The sequence below is a fragment of the Montipora capricornis genome, chromosome 4 (genome assembly GCF_036669925.1).
Source record: "Montipora capricornis isolate CH-2021 chromosome 4, ASM3666992v2, whole genome shotgun sequence".
Taxonomy (NCBI): Eukaryota; Metazoa; Cnidaria; class Anthozoa; order Scleractinia; family Acroporidae; genus Montipora; species Montipora capricornis.
Genome location: NC_090886.1, coordinates 44,618,850 through 44,628,849, shown reverse-complemented (window position 1 = coordinate 44,628,849; position 10,000 = coordinate 44,618,850). Strand labels below are relative to the sequence as shown.

At 39.4% G+C, this 10,000-nt stretch overlaps 1 protein-coding gene across 1 annotated transcript; it reads left to right on the top strand.

Moving 5' to 3' along the window:
• Positions 1-917: 917 nt before the first annotated feature.
• LOC138047061 (BTB/POZ domain-containing adapter for CUL3-mediated RhoA degradation protein 2-like) lies at positions 918-7,150 on the top strand. The gene is made up of 4 exons (XM_068893751.1): positions 918-1,221; positions 3,411-3,667; positions 3,845-3,897; positions 6,101-7,150. The coding sequence occupies exons 1-4, from the start codon at positions 1,047-1,049 to the stop codon at positions 6,477-6,479; spliced, it is 864 nt and encodes a 287-aa protein (XP_068749852.1). The 5' UTR covers positions 918-1,046; the 3' UTR covers positions 6,480-7,150.
• The last annotated feature ends 2,850 nt before the right edge of the window (positions 7,151-10,000 follow it).

Here is a 10,000-nt window from a genome sequence, read left to right as displayed (position 1 = left end):
TCATGCTTTCGTGAAACGGCAAATGTCGGCTTGCCGTTTGACTTTTGACGTAAAATGGAGTGAAGCTAGACTTTAGGTCTAGTAACTCGGAATGGGGGGACTCAGTTAATCTCAAGTATTTAATTGGCAAAAAATTAAAAATTGTTTGAAGAAAAAAAGATGATATATAAAATGAAAATCCTCACACGTCAAATTTTGCGAGTTTCGATGAAGATGTTCTGTGGAGGGTCAACGTGAGTTCATGAAGAAAATAGCGGTAAGGAATCAGGTCTGAACGATCTATAACCAGGAAACCTAATTTTTCCTTGTTTGACTTACCGGAAAATGGTTTTGGGGTTCTTGTTTTCCACAAACAACTTGTTACGTAAAAGAAAAACGAGAAGATAATTCCGCGTATACGGCAAACATTGATCTAATTCGAAAGTCGTGGGTTCAATTCCCACCCTGGTCAGAGTTTTTCTCTGTCCTTGTATGGTTCCAATTCCATTAGCAGGGCTAAGGAAACAGCACTTCACATTACCCTACAATAGTTAATTCTGTTGAAACGCGGAAATGCTTACTTTCACGAAGATACGGCAACCGCCAAAAATGGCGAGGAAATCATGGTCACAAGGTCATTCTTGCCGTTCGCGTCTGACGTAACGTAAAGCTAAATCTTCCTGTTATGAAGAACGTCGAAAAGCCTCCTGGGGTTTCGGGCCCTGCTGGGGCATTCCATAATAAGTTATTATTTCCAATAAAATTATTAACAACATTATACAGTCAAAATACTGCTAGTGTGATACCTTCATTACTGAACGAATACCAGAATGCAGAAAAGAGTGCAAAATGATTCTCCCCAAAGTTATCGATCGAACGCACCTTTACACAGGTTTGATCCAGGGTACATTATAGTGTAGCGTACATGTAGATTGCTTTGAGGATGTAAGAGTTATTTTGGGAGTAAACCTTTGAGTGGTATATAGACGAAGACAACCAAGTATTTTCCCAAAAAATAGTCATACCTTCGAGCGTACTTTGTAAGAAGAAAGCTAAAAGTAAAATATATGATGTCTGGAGACACCACGCATCCAACAACTGTAAGAGGATCACCGACAAAGTACGTGAAACTAAATGTTGGGGGTTCATTGCACTACACCACTATTGGTACTCTTTCCAAACAAGACAGTATGTTGAGAGCTATGTTTAGCGGCAGAATGGAAGTTCTGACGGACACTGAAGGTACATTTTATATTATTTTTCGTTAATCAATTACATAGGTCCGTCTTTTTAAAGGTTTTCCTAATGAGATGTACTGATGATCCGAAATTGATCGAGAGCAATACATTTATTCTCTCGTAATTTAAAACATGTGAAGTGTCATGCCGGTATTTGCACATGTTTTGGTTATTTACTAGCCGAGGGGACAGTTCCTAAACTTGGAACTTTGTCCAGTGTTCCAAGAAATGGTTTCTCTGTTATAAGAAAATCAGTTCAAGTTAAGGAAAAAGTCATGCATGTAACAGGAACTTCCTTACTAGGGTCTGTCTTCTTCAACTTCCCTTCAGGTTTTACGGGAAAAAAAGTGAGAGAGGGGGGAGGGGAGGGGGGAGGGGAGGAGGGGGGGCAGAGAAACAGAGAGATAGACTTTGATGTTGTCTGGTTGCATGTGTCCCAAAATCACAAAAATGGGAAATAACATTAAACAGCAGGGTCTCACTGGGAAGAAGACAGACCCTTGGAACAAACAAACAAAGTTAAAGTCGCTGTTCTTACATGTACACCATTTATGCTAATCTTTGTTACATGACTGTTATCAGGACATGGATGAAGGGGTTTGGTTCCAAAAGAAACTGTGGGGCTGCTTCGGTGGGGAATTGTAACACAGATGTGGGTTTATTATCTGGGTTGACATTGTCAGAACAAAGTGTGAGCTTTTGAATTTCTTTACAGTGGTCAATTTGCCATATTAAAGGGGATTTGTCATGTTATTTTAGAGTGTTTAGAGGAAATCTTTAGTTTATCAGTGGAATTCCTTTACTGATAAAGTTATCCTTATGGTGCATCACAAACAAGATGATTTTAAGCAAAAATGGCCTTTATCCAGGTGATTTGCCATAACCTTGAAAAACCTTCCAACTTTCTTGAAGATTCCCCAAATCCAATCTGTTTCAATCTTGTCCATTTGTGGCTATCCACACTTCTCTTTCCTTTTGTTGTTACAGTCTTTTCTTCCCACATTGAAATTTGTTTCATTTCTCATCTGAAGTTAGCTAGGTCGTGAATTGCTTATTCCAACAAATGAAAAAAAATTGGGCGGTCACCGACTTTGTTTCAGAGAAAAAGGCAAGGAAAAAATGCCCTAATTTCGATAGTTGGGTCTTTTTAACGAGATGTGCACAGAAATATAGGAGTGGGTTTTTTAGATAACTGTGTACCTCTAGGGATGTCGTAAACAGTAGAGTTAATCCTCAACGAGCATTTTCACAATTAGCGCTATCCGTTGTAACCAATTCCGGAATTCAGGACACAAAGAAAGAAAAACTAAAAAAAAGATCACTTCTTACACTGTGATTTTTTTCATTTCATCATATTTTGTAGATTGTAAGAAGAGTAAATGATTCGTGGCCACCCAACAAACTTTCACATTTGACATCTACGTGTAAGTACATCAACACAAACAACCCATTCAACGGTGTTCAACCTACAACCGTGCAAACTTTGCAAAGAGGTGTGACTGTCCATCAAATCCTCTCACCCTGATTGGGGTATAAGTTTTAAAAAACTTTGTCAGGTGGCCATGGTAAGGCGCATCGCACTGTAAAAAATGGTGGTCACCGATTATCTAAACCAGTAAAATCGATTTCACAATGATGTTGCGAAGCTTATGGAAAATTTCGTTTGTCACGATTTTGCGTGACCAACCCCCTTAAATTTACACAACATCGTTGACTACATGTAAAACTAACCTTCTTCGAGTTTTCAAAACTTTCAGCCACTACTTGATTAGCAACCTTTTCCAGCCTCCCAGTCCTTTCTCTTAAACATTTCGTGTTGAATTGGAAATAAATGTGCCATTCTTAAACCGGCCTGGAAATTTTTCCCCGGCATTTTTGTCGCCAGAAGATCCTAACTAATGCTTGAAGAAATGCGTGACATATTACGGTTCCATTTACCTGCGCAGTAAAAGTTGTGCACAAACAGTTAGTGTGAATGTCCTTAAGTGGTTATTGCAATGTTTCATTCTACTTTTTGGGCATTTTGGGTGTCATGAAATTACATAATTTTTTGACATAGCCCCTTTAACTTAGTTGATAAACCCATTTCTGTGTTATCATGACTACGGTATTTATAAGATTTTGCTTGCTGGTATTCCAACTTCATTTTTTTCAAGGGAATCTGCTTTATACCTTTCCTTTCTCGATATTTAGGATGGATTCTTATCGACCGATGTGGGAAACATTTCCCTCTCATTTTGAATTTTCTTCGGGATGGTACAGTGCCCTTACCTCAAAATGAAGTGGAGTTGAAAGAGGTCTTGATAGAGGCCAAGTATTATTGTATTGAGCAGCTAGTAGAGCTTTGTGAGAAAGCACTGCAGAAGAAGAAAGAAGAGCACGATCCCATCTGTCGAGTGCCACTAATAACATCTGCGAAGGAGGAGAGGCAACTCGTAACTGGTAAAAAGGTACGTTTAAACAACCTCTATGTCATCCACTCCTTCTTTAAGATTTGTTTTACTTGAACTGTGAAAGGAAGATTGAGCAAGATGTCATGTTGGTGTACAAGAATGTGAACGATGAAGGTTTCCTTTCAAACACTGCTGCAAATAATAATAATAATATATATTTTTCCTCTTCAACAGCCTGTGGTTAAACTCTCATACAACAGATCAAACAACAAATATTCCTACACTGGGTGAGTATATCAAGTAATTACAAACAAGTTTTATGATTACAGAAGATTCCATCTTTCATTCAGTTTGCCAAAGGAGACCACAACCTAAAAAGGCATAAGGACCCTTGAGTGGGAATTTTGTGGAGATTGTCATCAGATCTGGTCCCATTTGGGTCTTCTTGCACTTGACAAACAACTCTCACAAAAAGGCATTATCCAACGATGGTTGGTACTACATGTAAATAATTGTCATTCCTTAGGTTTCCGGCAATTGCCTGGCCATTGGCACTCTGTCTCCTAACTGTTTGTCATCTGTTGGCTGAACATTGGAAGTTTATACGTCAACTGTTGGCTAACTGTATGTGGCATCTGTTGGCTTAACATTGGCAGTTTATAGGTCAACTGTTGGCCAACTGTGTGTGGTAAAATTATCACCCAACTGTCAGTTGATTGAATGACAGTTGGTTGTCTGAACATTGGTACCCTTTTGATAAGTTAATGGTTATGCATGGTAATCTGTTATGTCACCAGACACCTGAACCTACAATCCTGGTCAAAACTGTTGGGACAATTCCTGATTTGTGATGTTGATTTTTCACGGTCTCCTCAAAATCAAGATCCGTTCATCGATCGCTCGCATGTTTCAACATTGTCTGGGAGGAAGGGGACACGAAAAAGGCAGAGAAAGGAGAACATACGTTGCTCATATAATGATGAAAGCATGTACAGTAAATTCTCTACTTTTTGCCTAAAATTTGATGTGTCCCAACGTCTTTTGACCTGGCTTGTAGTTTAATGACCTAGGTCAAACAAGCTACTACAGCTCTGTATTCAACGATAGAGCTTCTGAACTACGCAATCTTAAGATCGAAGATTATTTTGACTTTTGTTTGCGTACTTGGATTTTTCCTGAGTATCCATGAGTCACCATTGAAAAAACATGTATCTCCTAAATATCTTACCTGTCTGCCACTGTCAAGTGCACAAGAAAGTGAAGGGGGCTGGTATCATGGTCTGGCCTCATTCTCTTCAGCAAATTGTAGATGTCAAGGGTGACTCTGTTCTGGAATATTAACATCAGCATGCAGTGTGGCTTTCAGTTTCTCAATTTGTGACAAATTTGGATGTTTTATGACTAGCATACTGTAGTTCTTACAGGGGGTTGAAGAAACTATATCACACTGGTTTGTTTGTAACAAGAGGCTACGGGTAGCCTACACTTCGTTTCAAAGGATTTTTAGCCAATCTCCTTTAAAGTTCATAGTATTTCAGTGTTTTTGTTACAACATCTTGGTCAATATCCAGTTCAATTCCATAGTCTGAAGTTCAAAGTCTACATTTCCGTCAATGATAAGGTTAAGTGTAATCGTAGAATAGTTGTTCATCTTTAAAACTGTTAACAGCATTGATTCCAATCAAAACCAGTAAACAGATGCTTTACAAGTTTCTATGATGATATTTAAAAATATTTTAATTAGTACTTTTTCTTAACAATAACCATACAGGAAGTCGTATGATAACGGGATACAAGTGCGTGCAACGAAAACACAAAAACTCATTTCTGGTCACCCACACATTTCCTTAATATATATTTTCCCTTAAAGGGCCTATCACATCAACACACTTTTCCACTTTATTTATTTTCATTGCCAATGAAAATTAATTTGTGATGTCAACCCAGTGTCGAATTTCATTGCTGTTTTCAAAGAAATTTCTTAGTGCAAAGCAGTTTGTGACGTCAAAGTCAAAGTATGATCACTTTTTCCAGCTATCAAAGCCATTTCAATCAAAGGGTTCTAACAACAACAACAACAATGTACTTGGGACGATTCTGGAGAATAGATAAAGTGGAAAAGTGTGTTGAGGTGATTGGCACTGGAAGTCTGTCACATGGTCTTCTGTAGTTTAGTGGTCATCACAAATGCCTCTTACACGAAATGTGGAGATACATTGTACCAAGTTTGAATCCTACACGTACCTGGGCTGCCTTAATTTTCTGACAAGTCTCCCTACCTGGCAGAAATCTTGCGTATACACAGGAAAATTGCGACCCCCACCGAAAAAAAGGGGAAGAAAGAAGAGCCAGAGCCGAATTCCAAAAATATTGTGACTTGTCACGTCTGAATATAGTGTAAACATTCAAACCTAACTTAACTTTATAGTAACTTTATAGTACTGTTATAAAAATAAACTTATACTAAAACTCTTGACTTGGTTTCCACAGCCAGTCAGATGACAACCTGTTGAAGAATATTGAGCTGTTTGACAAGTTGTCTCTTCGCTTCAACGGTCGTATTCTTTTCATTAAAGACTTGATTGGTAACAATGAAATTTGCTGTTGGACATTTTATGGAAATGGCAAGAAACTGGCCGAGGTTTGCTGCACGTCGATTGTTTATGCCACAGAGAAGCCACAAACAAAAGTGGAATTTCCAGATTCAAGAATTTATGAGGAGTCACTAAATGTTCTTTTGTATGAACACAGAGGAACGGGAAACCTTCCTGATGCTGAGCTTCTAAGTGCAACTCGGAGAGCAGTTGGACCCAGAGTGATTCCTGAAAGTGATGAAGATTCTTCAAGAAAGCAAGACAAGAACCGATGATGTGCCTTTTTTTGTATACAAGAGTTAAAATATGATGGTTGCGGAAGAAGCTTTCTTTGAGTTGTGTGGTTTTTTGAGAACATCACGTTGGACATTCATACTAGTCTTGTTGAAAAAAAAAATGATGAATTTATGCCACTCAGAATTACTTTGAAATGAGAGATTAAAAAAAGTATTATTTGTAGGCTTTTTGGGAAGTCATTTATACACTCCTAATAAGCATGAAAGATATACGAGTCAGAGGATCTATATATTTACATTAGGGACAGAAGTGTTCCATGAAGTTTGCTACTTTTCTAATGACTGGGACTGGTTTACAATATTGCTTTTTATCATCAAGACTTTGTATCCCATCTATCCTTGCATTCTTTTGTACATTCAACAGTCCATTCACCTTTTTCGTCAGTGGTGATTCCAGATCTTTCTTTTGCCATTAGGATAAGTTGTGGAGGCATGGGGGCTCGCTCTATAAAGAAGTGAATAGTGCTATTCACTGGCTGGATAAGGCTCTAACCTGTAGAAAAAGATTTCAAACTACTTCCAATACTTATGTTGATCAAAGATTTAGAACCCTTTTTTCTGTTTAATGTCGAGTGCTGGCTTAATCTACAAATGCCAGCTTGCAATCATCTCTGCTGAGCCTTTTCAAAACTAATAAAAAGTCAAAAGTTTCATTTGAGTGTACATTTTTTTGAGGATGTAATATTAAACACTTAATGACTGGTCCCGAGGGAAACAGTTCATTTTGTTTCCCGAGAATCTCAATGTTTCCCCGAGGCGCAGCCGAGGGAAACAAAATGAACTGTTTCCCGAGGGACCAGTCATTAAGTAATTTGTTATATAGCAAAACAAATGGGTCAAACATTTTGAAAGAAGCGCCCAGATTCCAGCGACAACATCAGGCCACCTTCAACTGCACGCTCTGATCACGTGCAACAGCGGTCAACATTTGGCGGGTAACAGTGAACTGTTCCCCGTTTGACGTAATAGTTTTCGCAATGTTGCCCGCTCATGGCATTTGGCGGTAAACAGTTTCATTGTTAAATGCCATGTGACCATGAACTAGCCAATGAATGAGCGCGCTGTAGCGGGAAAAATTCCAGCTATATAACAATGATATCTGAACAATCTTTTTATGGTGATGTCAAAACTTGTGCTCTTTGAAAATTTATGATGTAGTTAGTCTTGTCATGTCAGCATGCCATCCTCTCCAAACCTTCATTTGTGACCATTCATGTAAATAAAACTAAATTAACCACTGCAAGACAGAGGTGATTTTTTGAGTGTTGCACTTTGTCAGAGCTCTGACGGCTAAAGCTCGAAACGTCATCTCACAAATCTTTCTTACGGCGGTTAATTTAAAGGGAAACTGTCACGAGAAGCGCATGCGCTAGCGTCTTGTGAAAACTTGAAAAGTGTTAGGTTAACTTTTTTCAAGTTGAATCGACAAAAATTCAAAATGGTGTCCACTGGGGAGGGCCATGGTGGACAAAGGAGAAACTCCGACGAATATACGTGACTCACGCGTGAATCCATGATGGCGGCTAGAATTTTCCGTGGGCTCGAGAGCAAACAAACTCGAGCATGCGCAGCTCATGACAGTGCCCCTTTAAGGTGTCTATCACCTTTTTGCTCAACAAAAAAAAAGCACTGTATTTTTTATATCCATGTTTAAATATGGTCTCTTTTAGGGGTAAAAAAAAAGCCCTAGGCCACGCCCAGATTGGTCTCTTTTGGGGGTTTAATTTAAATTTCCGACGAGCATCCCTCCCCTTTTTAAAAGGGAATCCCCCCTCCCCGGGGGGGCGTTAGCCCTTCGTCAGAGCGAATCAAGGAATTGTGGGCTACGTGTAGTTTTAATAGTGGAGTAAGAGCTACGCTATTGGTTGTAACATGGCAACGTGAAAAACAGCAATACATTAGTTAAATGAAAAGCGTTCGTTAATAAAAAGTACTATCGGAATAACAATGGTTCTTTTGTCCTCCGCCATTTTAGTCGTGTATATGAAAGTCATATATGAAAGTCTACCTAAAAAGTGAGTTTTCAATAAAAAGTAGCCTGCGCAGCTGGGGGTATTGTTGGCGAGAGGCAAATTAACCAGCGACGAAGCCGCGCGGAGAATGGGGAGGGGCGCCCCTCCGCATTTCCTGCTCGACTTCGTCCTCTCGCGCCAACAATACCAACAGCTACGTAGGCTAAATAAAAGAGTTCAAAAAAAAATTTTTTTGGGGGGACAATTTCGAAGAATAAATTAAATGGAAAATTTTGTTGGGGTGATAGAGCGGTTTTCAATTGAGTGTCGAAAGTAATTAGCGAATTGCTTTGGTTTTGCTTTACTTCACTCAGTGATTGGTTCAAAGTTCTCGCGCCACTTTTTCAACCAATCAGAAGAGAAACCAAAACCAATCGTGGCTCGTGCGTGCACATTTTCCCGCGCTTTGTGTCGGCTACGTGTAATTACTTCGAGTTTCGATTGGTTTACTGGATTGTCTCCGTCCTTTTTGATTGGTCAAAGTAATTATCTTGGTTTTGGTTTTAGAAATTCGAATGAAACTCGCTCAAGGCACTTAACATCAACTCAAGCCGACTAGAGAAAGAATTGTAAACCGCCATAAGACTGTGAAATGTTTTATCCTGAAAATGGGCCTGAAACCCAGGCCCATTTTCAGGGCGGGGTAAGAAGGAGTTTCGGAACAGGACTATGATATGTGCTCCTAGACCATAAAGGCGCTTTTTGCACTGCGAAATGTTTCGTGCAACTTGTCTCGCCACAATGTTGCCAAAACATAGCGAGGCAAGTCACATGCACGAAACATTAGACAGTGTCAGCACCTTAAAACCAAATGTTTCAAGTTGTATTTCACTCCCCACTGAAACTGCACCAAAGCTTCTTTAGAAACTAAGTCATCATTTATGTGAATGCCTTTTTGGTCTGTGACATTACATGGGGTCAGTTGGTTGAGCATTGGACTACTGTGAGGGAGGTCCTGGGTAAACTCTGACCAAACCAACACCGCAGGTCTAGAAACAAATGACAACTGAATGCTTTCCAACGTAGCAACGTGCAGTTGGAAAGCGTCGTCATTCCGGTTCGTAGCATTCTTCATCACGTTCGTGAAACTCTTTTGCTTTATCGCCTTGACTCATAGATGGTTTTACAGGTTACGTCATCCCTTAAATAAAAGATCTTTCCGTTAGCTCTTTTGTTCGTCCACAAGCGACTGTACATTGCAGCATTGTTATCTGTGTTTCTAGAGATTGGTTGCAAACCACCTATAGCGCTGCGTAATAACGTTATAATGGTCTGAGTCTCGCTGTCCATCAGGCATCTGGCACGAGTCACTCCATATGTGTAGTTGACAGCGACTTCAGACAAGTGTCAGTACTTCCTTATCTAGCAAAGATCCTTGAGCAATTACAGTTAAATCTTAACGACACTGCTTTAAAGGCAAGGGACAACCAATACACATTTACAAATAGCCGCTCTATTGTGTCTGCACTTACTATAATTTCCCAAGAT